This window comes from Salmo salar, chromosome 06 (genome assembly GCF_965601325.2).
Source record: "Salmo salar chromosome 06, fSalSal1, whole genome shotgun sequence".
Lineage (NCBI taxonomy): Eukaryota > Metazoa > Chordata > Actinopteri > Salmoniformes > Salmonidae > Salmo > Salmo salar.
The window spans coordinates 74,181,406-74,198,378 of record NC_138296.1 but is presented as its reverse complement, the minus strand read 5'-3'; the positions used below and the strand labels follow the sequence as shown (position 1 = coordinate 74,198,378).

Genomic DNA, 16,973 nt, shown 5'->3' with positions numbered 1-16,973 from the left:
ATAGGGCGGTAAATATGTTTACATATGTATTTGCTTAAAAATGAATGAATTGTGATAGAATGCTTTACATTAGAAGGCAATATCTACTGGGTTGCTGTCTGTGACAAACTGACAACAACGCTAACGACACTATTCAGTATTCACAATGTCACTTGATTTCCTAACTGTTTAACATTTGGTGGACATTTTTACGGCAAACACTATAAAGGATCTAGCCATTTTTCACACTTGTTTCGCTGTTGCCGGCTTGTAGTGTTGCCAGCTTGTAGTGTAGACCAATGTATTCTGGGGAAGCACGCATTGTTAATAGGTCCTTGAAGCAAAAGTCCAGAGAAATAAAAGTTGTTATAAAAATTTATTTAGAATAAAACATACAGTATGTAGCCATATTACATGTAGTGTGGTCAATCTATACTACATACCTCAGGAAAGACGCTGTTCTGCCATTGTACACTATATTATCATCATCAGAAGTCCAAGGACATAGTTGGAGGAGGTTATAATAGCGTTGTTAAAACTAACAAGTTTTACAGAATAGCATAGCACAAAACACAACGCATAACTCAGAGAGAGCAGTGCTAGAGGTCTGACAGGGGGAAATCAACAGAGCCAGACACAGTATACCGATTCGGGGCAGCGTAGAAAGACCACAAGACCCATGGGTGGTAAGCTAATAGGATGTCTTTGTGTTTTGTCTGTTATTTTACTCTGTTGGGTATCTCCCCACCGCAGTACACCTCTATAAGCAACACGTTTAGAATGCTTTTCGGTTTGTTTTCTTGTTGTGAGTACAGTAAAATGGAAATTAAACAAGTTACAGACCACACAAATGAAAAGGTGTTTGTCTGAGGTAGCAAGGCAATCATGGCTTTCTTCTGATTTTTTTTAAAACATATATTTATAAAACTATTCTACACAATGATGGACCGTGGGCCTCTTACAAATGTGATTATTTCAGAACAGCTTAAGGTTCCATTAATTTATAGTTTCCGCCCCTCTCTCCTTTATACAACAATCCAACTTAATTACTACAACGTTAAATCAGTCTGCCACACTTGGAATGACAACTGTATAGGCACAGAAGGGGTTACGTTAACGTCGCAATTGCGGCAGGCATGACAACGCCGACAGAATCGCATGAATAACGCTTTAAAGGGAGGAAAAACATTTTCAAAACAAATGTGATGCTTTGAGGACAGACACAGAGCTTATTGTCTAAAACGATCATTTGAGGCGATAATCTTAAAATGGGCCACCTTCCCCAAATTGGATATAAAAACAGTTACCATGTCCCCCGTGATGACGGCAGTAGGGTAGAAGCAGGGAGGAGTTTGATTCCCAGTGAAAGCAGAACAAAAAACAAAACAAATCCCACAAAAACCATATGTTGTTATACAAAGCCCCCGAACCCCCATAATCATCGGCAAATTCATACAAATTACTGACAAATGTTTAACCGACTCCAGGTACAATCTACAGTTAATAAAATGTACATTTTGCATAGTACAAGACGACGACGTGGTAATAGTAGTAAAGTTCTGCGGTCCTGTGTGTCTTTGGGTTTTACCGGGGGTCTCTTGCTAGGGGGTCTAGCTCTCCATCTGTCCTTCTGAAAAGTTTAGCGAGGGAAAGCGTAGAAGCTGTGTGTTTGGAAATGTTTCTGTCTCTCAGAAAACACACACACCTTCCTCTTTGCTGATGGCTCTCACATCACCTGAAACATAGACAAAACACACACATTATTTATTAGAACATCTACACATCTACACACACACACACATTAGCCAGACTAAACAAAGTTGGCAAGACCAAATAGGGTCTTCCTCTTATCTCTGGGTAATTACTGAGGTTGTCACGTCCTGACCCTAGTAAGATGTCATTTTCTATAGTAGAGTAGGTCAGGGCGTGACAGGGGGTGTTTTGGGTTGTTCTATGTTTTCTATTTCTATGTTTAAGTTCTAGTTTTTCTATTTCTATGTTGGGGTTGTTTGGGTTGATCTCTAATTGGAGACAGCTGATCCTCGTTGCCTCTGATTGGAGATCATATTTAAGTAGGGGTTTTTCTTCCTGGGTTTTGTGGGTAATTGTTTTCTGTTTAGTGTATGTCACCTGACGGAACTGTTGTCGGTCGTTTTGTTGTTTTGTTAAAAAGTATATTCATTAAAAGTAAATATGAGCACTCTACACGCTGCGCCTTGGTCCCCTTTATACGACCCGCGTTACAGAGGTAAAATGCACATTAAGTAGAGCAGATACACTCTTCCTAAATGTAGAGCATTTAAATTAGTCCACCCAAAGTTATCTATCTCTATTATAGGCAAGGCACGAGAGTTCAGGGATGCATAGAAAATAATGATCTTCCACTATGTTTTGATGTAAACAACAGTAATTTCTCTTAATCTGCAGATATTGAATGGAAAGTATCAGAAGCTCCTGAAAATGCAATCAGGGCAGATTGGCAGTCCCTCAAGCCCGTCACAACCATTTAGAGAGAGGAGAGATCAGGGACACAGCTGGGCACTTAGGATTCTGGGAAATGCTTTTTAAAGGGATACTTCGGGATTTTGGCAATGAGGCCCTGTATCTTCCCCGCAGTCAGATGAGCTCATGGAGACCATTAGTATGTCTCTGTGTCCAGTATGAAGGAAGCTAGAGGTACTGTAGTTTTGCGAGCCAATGCTAACTAGCGCTGACGCAATGACTGGAAGTCTATGGGTATCTATGCTAGCAGATAGCACAATGACTGGAAGTATATGGGTAACGCAAGTTAGCATTGGCTCAGGAACCTATCCCTAACTTCCTTCATGCTGGACACAGAGACATAAAAATGGTATCCACAAGTTAATCTGACTGCAGGGAAGTAGATAAAGGGCCTCATTGCCAAAATCCCAAAGTATCCCTTTAATGTAACACCGGGGTATGCTCCTTGGAACAATAGGCTGGCTTCTGAATGGACATCAAAACCTATTCAACCACACTCTGGGCTTAGAACAACCTACAGGAACCACTTTTAATAACATCATATATGGTATTTAGCAGACACTTGTATCTAAAACGACTTACAGTCATGCGTGCATACATTTTCCATACAGTATGAGTGGTCCCGGGAATCGAACCCCCAACCCTGCCGTTACAATTGCCATGCTCTACCAACTGAGCTACAAAGGACCAACTTAATGGAGTTCAATAAGAAAGAAGGGAAGAAAAGAGATAAGAAGAAGTGGTCCTAAGCACATTTCTCCCTGTGTTCACGACGAGTGCATAAGACAACATAAATACCAAACCTGACCCAGGTTGAATTAAATATAAGAAAGAAAGCAGATAGCACTGGCTAACATAATGGATGTCAAGGGAAGAAGAAGAAAAACAGGAGAGGGAAAAGAAATAGGCCCCTGTGAAGGAGCGTCCAGATACTACCTGTAATAAATAAATGGGTTAACTGGCTTGTAAAGGCAATGGGGAGAGTGGAGAAGGGCTGAAATGTTTAGAGATGAGAGAGAAAGAAAGAGAGAGAGAGAAATAGAGGGTGTGAGAGAAAGAGCAGAGTAAACAGAAATTAGACTAAGAGCAGGTCACTGTCAATAACTTTTGCTGCTATTCTACTGAGCTTCAGAATCCATCTCTGCCTCCATTTGCAACATAGGTGAAGGAGACCTCATTGATCTATTTTATTTTCTCTGTGTGTGTGTGTATGTGTGCGTGTTCCACACTGTTTTGTTGCTCTCTCTCCTCATCTACACCCCTTGATAAGCACCAAACTGCCATTTTCCTCCAGAGAGAGGCTGAATCTCTTACACATTCAGTTCTTTGACCAGTTGGACTGCCTGCCAAGTAACTAGCAACAGTATAAATTTTTTCCTCATTTGCACTCATTCAGCCTTCACGAAATGAGCTCCAGCTAATTTCCTCTTATCAGGTCCTGAATGAAACAGGCAATATGCAGGTGGATGAGAAATACAGCTTACCTGTGGTCTCGAGGAGAGGCTTGAAGCTACAAGTGAAACAGAAACAACTTTATGAGAAAAAACACAATATTGACTCTTTGCAACCTCCATGCTAGGGTTGCAAAGCTACCAGTAGTTTACTAAAGTTACCGGAATCTTCAGTCATTTGGGTAATTAACAGAACATTTATGGTAATCTATTGTAACTTTGGTCATTTATACTTGAAAAACATTTATTCATATATACTGTAGGTTTCCATACATCATTTTTTAAAATTATATCGGTCTCCATATTGTCCATGAGTTTCTAGTAAATAGACCTTATGGTTCAAGAGAAAATAGCCTAACTAATGAAAAAGCATACACAAATGTTTTCATTATTTCCAGTTACCTCTGCAACTCGCCCAACTATTGCCTTTTTTCACAACTGCCACCAGTTTGATGCCAAAACATTGACAACAAATACATACTGACATAGAAAGATAGTGTGTAAAAATATATATAAAGGGTATTTCATGCTATTCACTAAGTTGATGGTTTATAGTTAGGATAATGTTTTACAGCTTTGTCATTCTATTTTATTTTTTTTTATATATTTTACATGTGATAAGGCCACACATACAGTAGGGCCAGAAATAATTACAGACACCTGTACAAATATGAAGTACCCTAAAGGGCCACTAGATGTGTTGAGATAGATTACATCAAATCCTTGAAAGATACCACATTTCAGGTAGTTTACTGGTAAACTCGCAAAGTTTCCAGTAATATTCCCTCCTTTTGCAACCTTACTCCATGCATCAAAACTGATTGGTTGAAGCCTAAGTTCAGATGCATATGGACCCCTCCTACACACACAGTCATAAACTAAGTATTATCTTTAAGTGTTGTTGCGATGGATGTTGAGATCGTTGAGCCGTTATGCCCGCCAGGTGAGCAGTAAACCGGTATTGATAGCCCCGCAGCAGCATCTAGATTATAATAGATTTTTAACTAAACTCCAGATAGATTTTCCACTCACTCAAAATGCAATTTAAAGTCACTTTGAGGTAATTCACTAATCCAACACTTTTTGTCTCATTCTATGATACCCATGGAGCGTATTTCTTCCTCCATTTTACTGGATACCCTGGGCCAGGTCACATGGGCAGAAGAAGCTCTAGGCGCTATGTATAAGTTGACTGTGTGAGAGGGTTTCAAACTTCTCTCCTCGCTGCAGTCACATTGCACATGATAAATACTGCATCTAAACAGAGAAGACGACATAGCATACCCTTTATTTTCAGCTCCAAACACATGACTGCTGAATTAAAGTGGAGAGTAGTGAACCTCAAAGGGACAGACGGCAGCTATTTTAGTGTGAAGAATAGAATCTGCTCCAGCCCGAACACTACCACCCACACACACACTAGCTAAGTGGTGAGTGAGAGAAAGAGTGGGGATGGAATAGAGAGGGGAGGGGAGGAGGAGGAGTAGAAGAAAGGTGAGGTAGAGAGGAGGATGGAGGATGAGAAAACAAGGGGCAGAGGAAGAAGAGGAGAGAGAAGAATGAAAGACAGAATGAGAGAAGACAGCGAGAGATAGTGAGTGAGAGGAGGCAAGGAGAATGGAAGAGGTAAACAGAGGGAAGATGGGAGGAGAGGGAGGAAGTGTTTGAGGTAAAGGAGAGGACTTACGACTGCATGCAGGGAAGGTGTGGTTTATCTGTTCCATGATGTCTGCCAGGTCAGAGCTGCGGTTGTGTGGGTGGTCCAACAGCTCATCTGAAACACACACACACACACACCAGTTTAGTGGTTGTATGTGTGTGGTGTGTGTGTGTGTGTGTGTGTGTGTGTGTGTGTGTGTGTGTCTGTGTGTTAGTTGAACCGACCTGTGTGTTCGGTGAGGGCCCCTCGTTCTTGCATGCTGGGGGACGACACTCCATTCACCCTGGAGTCCATCTCCGGCTGAGAGAGGGAAAGAAGAGGATGAACGAGGATCAAGTAAGACAAGAAGAGGTGAAGAGAAGAAGGGAGAGAAACACAAGAAGAAAGACAGAAAGAAAAGTAAAAAATATAGCAGGGAAAGAGGGAGGGGACAAGCATCATTACTAAAACATAGTACCCACTCTTCATTATTCATAGTGGCATACTTCACTGGTGACGACTTCAAACCAACTACGTATGAATCATCAGTCCCAAACAAGGGAATAGCACACAGTGTGACTCGATGGGGCTGGATGAAAGACCTGTCATCACATGTACTGATATTTATAATGTGTCTATAGCCCTCTTCCAAACGTGTCACTGTCACTCCCCGTCTGAGTTCAGATGAATCTCTAAGGGTTTGGCAATGTGTTTGTTTCATTTCTTGACTTTCATTCATGAAAAAGGGCGTGCGCACGCACGCGCACACACACACACACACACACACACACACACACACACACACACACACACACACACACACACACACACACACACACACACACACACACACACACACACACACACACACACACACACACACACACCACGCCTGAGATCTACAGAATAGGGCACCTGATGTCCACTGACATTTACTATCAAGTCCAACATGCCCCTTAGCCTTCCAGAGACAGAATCAATGCATCCTCCCTGCCTATCCCATCCCTCTCTCCTCTCCTTCCTCCTCTCCTGCCCCCAGCTGTAGTAAAGGTTAATGTGATGGAAATGTCTCCAGAGCATTCTCACAGCGTCTTCAGGGCTCACTTATAATAGTACTGACTGCACAGAGCTGCACAACAGCGCTCTAATAAAAACTGCAACAACACAAAATACATCATTTATCATTGATAACCACCATCATTAAGTTTGCCGACGACAACGGTGGCAGGCCTGATCACCGACAACAATGAGACAGCCTATAGGGAGGAGGTCAGTGACCTGGCAGTGTAGTGCCAGGACAACAACCTCTCCCTCAATGTGATCAAGACAAAGGAGATGATCGTGGACTACAGGAAAAGGAGGGCCGAACACAACCCCATTCTCATCGACGGGCTGTAGTGGAGCAGGTTGAGAGCTTCAAGTTCCTTGGTCTCCACATCACCAACAAACTATCATGGTCCAAACACACCAAGACAGTCGTGAAGAGGGCACGACAATGCTTATCCCCCCTCAGGAGACTGAAAAGATTTGTTATGGGTCCTCAGATCCTCAAAAGGTTTTACAGCTGCACCATCGAGAGCATCCTGATGGGTTGCATCACTGCCTGGTATGGAAACTGCTCGGCCTCCGACCGCAAGGCGCTACAGAGGGTAGTGCGTACTGCCCAGTACATCACTGGGGCCAAGCTTCCTGCCATCCAGGACCTCTACACCAGGCGGTGTCAGAGGAAGACCTTAAAAATTGCCAAAGACCCCAGCCACCCTAGACATAGACTGTTCTCTCTTCTACCGCAAGGCAAGCGGTACTGGAGCACCATGTTTAGGTCAAAAAGCTTTCTTAACAACTTCTACCCATAAGCTATAAGACTGTTGAACAGCCAGTCAAATGGCTTCCCAGATTATTTACATTGCCACCCCACTTTTTTTTACGCTGCTGCTACTCGCTGTTAATTATCTATGCATAGTCACTTTACACCTACCTACATGTACACATATACACATATTACCTCAATGACCTGGACTAACCCGTGCCCCCTGTATATAGCCTCGTTATTGTTATTTTATTGCTACTCTTTTATTTTTTTACTTTAGTTTATTTAGTAAATATTTTCTTAACTCTTATTTTTCTTAAAACGGCATTGTTGATTAAGGACTTGTAAATCAGCATTTCACGGTAAGGTTGTATTCGGCTCATGTGACAAATACAATTTGATTAGATTTGATTACAATTCATTCGGAGTTAAGAGAATTCCCTTCAATATTACTACACTAAGTTGTAATATTGTAAAACTGTTGATGTCCTCGTTGTGATGAATCTAGACAACACATTTGTTTGGTCATAAACTGACAATGCTGGGCTGAAAATATGAAAATCTCTTCTGTGAATGTCAGAGCACGTTTGTAGGATTACTCATTCTAATTTGGATTTGTTTCTCCCATCATATAGTCGGGATCTGGTTAGCTCAGGACTCTGGGCTCTGGAAGAAATGGTGTGTGTCTTATAAGGTTTAACATGAGCCCTTTATCCCCTAAGAATCAGCAGAGTCACGTTATCTTCCCCAGGCTGAGGTTGCCTAACGCTCTGCCTCTGTTGTAACTAAATGAAGGAATGTTATGTTAACCTGTGAGCTGTGGATAACTAGCGTTAGTCAGCACGGGAGAACAGCGAAAACAGGTCAGCACCATGGCAGTGGAGAGCGCCACTACAGCCGGGCCACCCCCAACAGCACTCATAATGAGCAGATTCCACACACCTGTGTGGCTAACTGAGCAGAATGTTTTGGGCAGGAACAGGCCTGCCGGGCGAGAGAATGCCACTAGGATTTTAATTATTGTTCCCATTCCATTTCCCCCAAGTTTTAAATATATAAAAAAACAGGGAAATAAACCTGGATATGATTTAACTCCAAGTACTGCTTCAAGAATCCAGATTATCCATCACAGCCTCCAGCTCCAGAGACCTGAGTCAATACTGTTCACCAACTCTGACCGACTCCATTCGGTTGGTTGGCTTCTATTTTCCACACAGCTAAAAAGTCATCTAAACTTATTGAGTGATCAGGAGAGGCATAAACAGAGCAGAGATGGATTGGGTTACTGAGTAGGGTGTGCATCGTAGCCCTGGGAGGAATACTCACAATACAGGGATCTTTCTACATCAACTAGGGGCTTATGTGGTTCACGTGGCAATGTTTTCATATTTAAGATCATTTCCTGCAATTCTACACATTTTTCTATGGAGCTGAGAGAAATTGTTTCATTTTTAGAGCTATTTTCCTGCAATTTCATGCATTTTGTTGTGGCTAATGCTGTGTTCTTTTGCTCAAATATACTAAAATCTATACTGCTAAATTCATTGTTTTTCTTATTCTCCATGACCGTCTGTCTAGTTTTTATTTTGGTAATTGTTAGTTCTCAATTATAAAAAAATATATTGGTTCATAAAATGTTCTACTGTACATACTTTCTATCTGGATTTAGTCATTTAAGTTTACAATTAAAGCATTTTTTCATTCCGAAAATGTATTTCTAGAAACAGGCGGCCCGCCCAAAGACAAATCACTGTGATCAGATTCTAACTTTAGATGAATGAGTTATGATACAAACAAGGACACTTTCTAGGGCTGAGAAGGAATTGCTATTGTTGCGTGATCAGTAAAATATAAGTCATTCCACAGGTGGAACATGCATGTGTGTGTGTGTGTGTGTGTGTGTGTGTGTGTGTGTGTGTGTGTGTATACTGTACGTGTCCCTCTATTTGTGGCCCACCTGGTGCAGTAGCTGCCTGAGCCGGTGGAGCTGGGACTCCAGCTGCTTGTTGTGCTCCTCCAGTTTGTGCATGCGGTCCTCCAGACGGCTCTTGTGCTGCCGGAGCAGTTTGGCCTCAGCCAGCAGGTCAGCCTCGCCAGGACCCCCGGGGTGAGAGGACCCCTCAGGGTCCCAATGCCCCACAGACCCAGGCCCTCGCTGGTCCCCGTGCTGCTCCTTCAGCTGTTCATACTCCCTTTTCAGGGTCCTGGGGGAGACACCCAGCGATGGGATTAGGGAGATGCAGAAGTCCAACACACACACGACACACCACACAATCATTCCTGCACATATAATATGAGCCCAACAGCACTACTAAAATCTTCCTGGCCCCCCCTCAGTACAATCCTATGTAAAGCCACTGTACAGAGAGGTCCTGGCCTGTGTCCGTCTCTGTTTACAACTGTATAGAGCTGTTGGCTCCAGACTGCCTGTGGTACTTCAGCTGGCGTTTATAGCCTGGCTCATAAAGAAGACTGTGAGCAGAGCTAAATCACTCAGATACAGCCACTGCCTCAGACAGAGACACAGCAGCTCCGAGAATAATAGAGTGAGTGCACAGTCACCATTGTCCTTACACTACCTCTATCCACCAATCAAAGAGGTAGAGGTAGAGAGAGATGAAGGGGGGAGGAGCGAGAGCTGAATGAGACAGTGTGTGTGTGTGTGTGTGTGTGTGTGTGCTGAGCATCACTTTTAGTAAGTGGGCGGAACACAGTAGCGCTGACATTTGACAGACTACTCCGCTGACCTATCGCGTACCTCTGCTCATCCTCCAGGCGCTGGATGATTCGCTCCAGCTCCCCACGCTCCTCCCTCTCCACGGCCTGTAGGATCTGGGCGGGGCTCTGGGGCTGGCTGCAGGGAGACCCCTCCCCCCCCAGGGTCTGGCAGTACTGCAGGATCAGAGCATGCTCATCGTCCCTATGGGAAAATATATACAAATGAACTAAATAACACGTGCTTCTTGTCATTCTTAAAGAGCTTCATTATATTAGATACATTGCGAGAGAGCGTGCTCCACTTCGGTCAAAGTTTAAGTTCAAGGAGCTTTGTTGTCCATCTTGATTGTGTTTCCATTAAACAGACTCAGTGGTTTTAACTTCAGCTTTGGCTGTTGCAGGACTGTACTGTGTGGCTGGGAGCTGTAGATCTGTTGATCTCAACCATCAGATAACCACATGACAGAGATAGAGAGAGAAGGGGGAGGAAGAAGACAGATGGGGAGAGAGGGGGTGAAAGAGAGAGAATGATGGCTTCAAGTTTCTCTGTGTCATATTTGGAGGATCTGAGATGCGGTAGGCAGGTCTTGCTAAACCACAGCTGTCACCTTCACTCTAACACACACACACACACACACACACACACACACACACACACACACACACACACACACACACACACACACACACACACACACACACACACACACACCCACACCCACACCCACACACCCCCAGGGATTATAGGGATTAAACTATCACAAACCATCACACATGCGCGTGCGCACACACGCACGGAGGGGTAGGATTACTCAGCCCCCTGTCCATTACCACAGGAAGTGCCATCCATCGCCAGAGCCACACTGACAGCCAGAGAGACCGTTTCCATTTGGCCAAGCTGAAAGCAGTGGTTTTAATTGAAACTGGATGCCATGTTGGCTCTCCTTGGATACATTTTCTCCATCCATGCACAATGTCTATTGTCAATCCAGTTTTCATTCTGTGGTTTGGCTAGGTCCTCATTAACATTACATGCATATTCAGAGTGTTTAGTATATGAAAAGATTTCTGGACGAAACATGTTTTGTTTCACAGGCGGATCTATTGTGTTGGCAAGGACGAGGACGAGTACTCCTATTCTTGGAGAATTATGGCTAAAAACCTCTGCCGATGGGATAGAGTATAGAGAGGTGAGGAGAAGGAGCTCCGTGGATCCTTCGTGTCTGGAAGTAATTTTGCCATTTATTGTAGCCATTGGAGCTTTGTAGAGTTGCTATTTTCTCAAGTTTTCGAATGTCAATTATCTTGTGAAATTCCTGGATAACTCATTATATTAATGAAGTCAGATTTAATCAACAAATACAATAGTCAGTTTAAAAACGGTTAAAAGGTACAAGACTGTGTACATATCTGGCTGTGTTGGTAAAATCACTACATATCCCATTGATCCAAGCGGTGAGAGGCTGCCTGTTGTCACAGTTCCAAGACCAGTCAGAAACGTCTAGGTAATCTTACACCAATGACGTTGGTGGACCGCAAAACTGAAGTAGTGATATCCTTCATCACCATCGTCTTACGACAGAAATCTTGATTCAGTCATGAATATTCAACAAAACAATAAATCATTTTACATTTTGTTTCCAGCTAATTTCTTAGTTGCATTATTGTATTACTAGCAAAGGAGTTGAGGGTGCAGTATTTATGAAGTTTGGCAATGAGGACAAAAACTAGCATAGTTCACCTAGCCAGCTAGTTTACCCAAGAAAACAAGCTCAGGCCTAAAGCGCATGTAAGCTCAGTTTGGCTAATTCAGGAGACAAATTGTTGTTTTTATGCCTCGATATTAGGAGCTGACGGCAAAAAGTTTGATTAAACAATTCAGAGAGCGAATCGATTTATACAATCCCGAAATCAGCTGTAACTGTCAATAGTCAAACAAAGATTAAAATGAAGTTTGAGTGAACCTGAATCAAGACAATGAATGGCGAAGTCGCTTCCAGATGCGGTAGACTCCTCCTCCTTACCACTATTGAAATATTATAAACAAGAGCCAAGAAATGTGACTGAAATACCACAGCCGTACAGGTATTCAGGTTCTCCATGATATTCTACAGATAAAGAGTCCAACTTGTCAGTCAGTGTGTCTGCCTCAAGGCTAAGAGCTGTGATGTGGTGTAGGAATGGAATGCGCTATGAAGCTATAAAACTATGAAGTTTAATAGAAATTCAGTTTGTCCTCCTTCTGTACCGCGTGATCGATGCTTCTATTAGTGCTCACTCCACCACACAGAGCTTCACACCCATACACACATGCAAGCACACACACACACACACACACCTGACAAACACCCTTCTCATCTCAAAGACATGTTATCTATCAATCTTCTTTCCTTATAAAATGAGTGCCTTGTCTGAAATCACTGAGACGTAGATAATGACATAAGAGCCAGGCGGAGAGATAAACATCTAGACATTATACACAGGCCATTTTATTAGGTACACCCATCTAGTACCGGGTCAGACCCTGCTTTGCCTCCAGAACAGCCTGAATTCTTCGGGGCCTTCTACAAGCTATCGGAAACGTTCCACAGGGATGTTGGTCCATGCTGATACGATGACATCACGCAGTTGCTGCAGATTGGACGGCAGTACAGTCATGCTGCGTACAGCCCGTTCCATCTCATTCCAAAGATGTTCTATTGTGTTGAGGTCTGGGAACTGACCAGGCCACTCAGTGAACTCACTGTCATGTTCCAAGCAATGTTTTTCCACTCCTCCATTGTCCAGTGTTGGTGATCACGTGTCCACTGGAGCCTGCAATAGCTCATCTGTAACAAGGATCGACGAATTGTGCATTCTGAGATGCCATTCTGCAAACCACTGTTGTACTGCACAGTGTTATTTGTCTGTTTGTGGCCCGCCTATTAGCTTGCGCAATTCTTGCCATTCTCCTTCAAACTCTCTCATCAGCTAGCTGTTTTTGCCCACAAGACTGCCGCTGACTGTACTATACTGACTCTTTTACAAATCTTTCATTCAGAGTATTTTAACTTTTAGTATTGTTTGTTGGTTTGGCAATGTCACTGTCAGCCAGAGAAATATGCTGAAAAGGATTATCACCACAGCAAGCAAGGTACTTGGAGTCAAACACACAGGCCTGGATGAGATCTTTAAGGTCAGGGCCCTCAGCAAGGCTCACAAAATCATTTCAGACCCAAGCCATCCCCTGTACCTGGACTTTGAACTACTTCCCTCTAGGCGCAAGTATAGAGCACCCCTAGACAGAAAAAACAGAACTAGACAATCATTTGTGCCATGTGTGATATCCCTCCTAAATAGCTTGGGCTAATGCTCCTATCCACCCAGTAAGGGCCGTTATGAATGTTGTATTGTCAATTTGTTTTGTATTTAAACGCCACTTTAAACGTGTACAAGACACCGCAACAAAATGTTCCCCATGGGGACAATAAAGTCAGTAAAAAAATAAAACAATAATAATAATAATAAAACTGGATGTTTTTGGTTTGTCGCATCATTCTCAGTAAACCCTAGCTGAGGAGGGCGGCTGTCTCTGAGATACTGGATTTGGCACGCCTGGCACCGACAATCATACCACACTCAAAGTAGCTTAAGTCACTCGTTTCACCCATTCTAATGTTCCATCGAACAGTAACTGAATGCCTTGATGCCTGCTTTATATATCAATCAAGGCCACGAGACTCACTGTCTGTAGGAGCGATCCATTTTTGTGAATGAGGTGGTGTACCTAATAAACTGTGTGTATATGAGGGAGTAAATATGGAGAAGGAAGACAGGAACTGTGAAGAGAAGCTCATATAGGGAGGGCCAGGGTGAAACCTCAACTGTGCTGGGAGCAACCAATTAAATAGTGAGTGAATGAGAGAGAGCACAAGAGAGAGAGAGAGAGATAGAGAGAATGCAAGAGAGAGAGAGAGAATGCGAGAGAGAGAGAGAGAGAGAGAGAGAGAGAGAGAGAGAGAGAGAGAGAGAGAGAGAGAGAGAATGCGAGCGAGAGAGAGAGAGAGAGAGAGAGAGAGAAAGAGAGAGAGAGAGAGAGAGAGAGAGAGAGAGAGAGAGAGAGAGAGAGAGAGAGAGAGAGAGAGAGATTGCAAGAGGTAGTGTTAGAAAAGGACAGTGTTTGTTTGCTTTAGTTAAACAATGGGTTCAGGGCTCTGTGCCTAGAACATCACAAAGCACAGGCAGCAGACTGAAGCTGAGAGCCCAAATTAGGCCCAGAAAACGTCTCAACTCTTTCATGCCATACTTACAATGAGATTTCAAACCCTATAGTGGGACCGGTGCTATGGAGTTGTTTGTGTGGAGGTTTGAGGGGGAGCAGAGGAGGGGGGCTTCAAATGGTTCATTTCAGAGCATTTTTGTGTTGTTTTTCTCTGTGATGCAAAGCGGGGTATATTGAGTTCAGAGTTGAATGAGAAGCCTGGTTTAAGCCCAAAGGTAAAGCTTGATACTACTAGAGCCAAATCAGATGATGTGTAAGAGAGTGGAACAGAAGGAGGGAGAGAGAGACTGTAGGGAGAGAGAAAGGGAGGTTCAGAGGGAGCGAGAGAAAAATATAGAAAGAAAGACAAAGACAGAAATAATTATTATTATCAGAAAGAAAGAGAGAGAGAGAGAGAGAGAGAGAGAGAGAGAGATTGAAAGACTGAGGGGAAGGAGACAGAGAAGAGAGGAAGGACAAGCAGAAAGAGTCCTGTCTCCTTGGTGATTAACAGCAGCATCAATGACAACACTGAGCCTTTGCAGGAGATAACACACAATAAGCAGCTCTCTGGCTTTCTCATTAAGGCTTTTCTACCAGATAAAACGCCTGGAAACAAATGCATAGCAGGGCACACACACACACACACACACACACACACACACACACACACACACACACACACACACACACACACACACACACACACACACACACACACACGCACGCCCGCAAACGTGAACACGCACACATGTACGCATGCATAAAAGCAAGCACACGCATAAATGTTCTGCCAAGACTGTTCAAAGGTGCCATCACTCAGCTGGCATACTGTTCCAAATGCAAAGAGTGTGAAGGCTCCACTGGATGGATCAGAAACAGTACGAGACAGCCAAGTAACACACACAAACAAGTACGCATGCACACACACACACCAGGGTTTCCGTTAGCCGGTAATAGACGTTTATTGTGCAATAAAAAAATCGAAAAGCCGATGAATAAAATTGCCACCGGCCAATTGTCCGGGAGAAGAAGAAAAAATCCCATGGCGAAATAATGCTTTTATCCTATTGAATGATAAAAATACCAGGCGATGGAAAAACATTTCACAAGTCATGCTTATAGGTTCATTAGCATAATTTTGTGGAATTAAATTGGCATGTGTGTAAAGTATATTGGTTATGTATGTTATTTATCACATGTGTACAGCATACAGATACAGAGCCTATGAGTGGAAAATCTGTCAGACAGTGCCAGAGCTGCTGCTGTAGCATCTTGTGGTGCATTCAAGACAACCAGGAACTCTGAAAAATACGAGGTCAAAACATGACGTGATCTTCAGGTCGGAAAGTCAGAGCTCTAGAAAGAGGCCCGAGTTCCTGAGTTGGAATTCCGGATTGGATGACCGTTCAAAAGGTTTTTTTCCCCAGTCGGAGCTCGTTTTTTTCCCCAGTTCCCAGTTGTTTCGATGACACTGAAGTCGGAAGGAAGTGACGTTTTCGGAGCTCCCAGTTGTTCTAAACGATGCATCAAATGGTAACTGAAGGCAGGCTTCATCAGTGTGTCACACACCACTTTACAGTGAGCTGGAGGCAGTATGCATTTTGAAAACATATATTTAATTGTTTGAAACCTGAACGTTTTAATACATATGAGGCATGTCTTACCTTGCTTCAAATTAGCCTATTAGATCTCTCTTTCTACATTTCTAGATACTTTCATCTGTCACATGAAACCGCTCACATGTGGAGTGCCCTTTCGACAACAGTGTTTTCCCGCTAATTGCATTATGGAACGAACATTGGCGCGTAGCCTACTGCCTTGTGTGCATTGCTGTGCTTATAATGTGAAGAAATAATAGTTTATCATCATTTTAAGCTAAACGTTCTGATCTGTAGCATCAGACTACTTGTTTTTTAAAGTTTATTTTATGTAGCCTAGGCCTACTGGTTGGAGGAATTTGGGATCTATCGTCCCACAACCGTCCCAAAGTCTGTTTAGGAATAGGCTATTTCTTTCTCAGCAAGCTGACCAATAGAATAGGTAGACTAAACTTTTCTACTACAGTGGATTGACAGGCTAGTGATTTTGCTGTTCATTAATCGTCATGTTGGCTGAGGAAAAGTACATGTGGACAGTTTTTGTTCAAAGTGCACATCAGAATTGGGGAAGAAGGACGGCACATCGTTGCATCCTTGACAAGCATGCTCTGTTAATGTGAATGACCATATTCTAAATGTGATTTCTGTCATTCTGAGCACCGTGGGTGGATGCCATAATCAGGTTACACACTCAACGCATATGGGTCCGGTAAATTTCTCAAATGTCCGGTAAATTAAAATGTTGCAGGTTAATATCCGGCGCCACATTTTCCGAACGGAAACCCCGACACACACACACACACACAATTAATGACAGTACATGTGTGTGTATCAATGTGTGTGTGCATAAGTGCGTGTTTATATGTGTGTGTGTGTGTGTGTGTATCAGTGTGTGTGTGCATAAGTGCGTGTTTATATGTGTGTGTATCAATGTGTGTGTGCATAAGTGCGTGTTTATATGTGTGTGTGTATCAGTGTGTGTGAGCATGCTAAGACTCAGATGGAGGAGTTGAAGAGATGAAGAGCCTCTAGA

General features: G+C 43.1%; 1 protein-coding gene across 11 annotated transcripts in view; it reads right to left on the bottom strand.

The window, feature by feature from the left end:
• Positions 1-341: 341 nt before the first annotated feature.
• Positions 342-16,973, bottom strand: part of utrn (utrophin) — a 306,152-nt gene continuing 289,520 nt past the window's right edge. For 10 of the 11 annotated variants that reach the window (XM_082976950.1, XM_082976949.1, XM_082976955.1 and 7 more), the window contains 5 exons: positions 10,140-10,301; positions 9,339-9,585; positions 5,817-5,892; positions 5,620-5,706; positions 342-1,714 (listed from right to left, as the gene is read on the bottom strand). In XM_082976950.1, the coding sequence (XP_082833076.1) occupies positions 1,668-1,714; positions 5,620-5,706; positions 5,817-5,892; positions 9,339-9,585; positions 10,140-10,301 (619 nt within the window). In that variant the 3' untranslated portion in view covers positions 342-1,667. Of the gene's footprint in view, positions 1,715-3,965; positions 3,992-5,619; positions 5,707-5,816; positions 5,893-9,338; positions 9,586-10,139; positions 10,302-16,973 lie in introns of all 11 variants that reach the window. The other variant, XM_014205596.3, reaches the window with a different exon arrangement.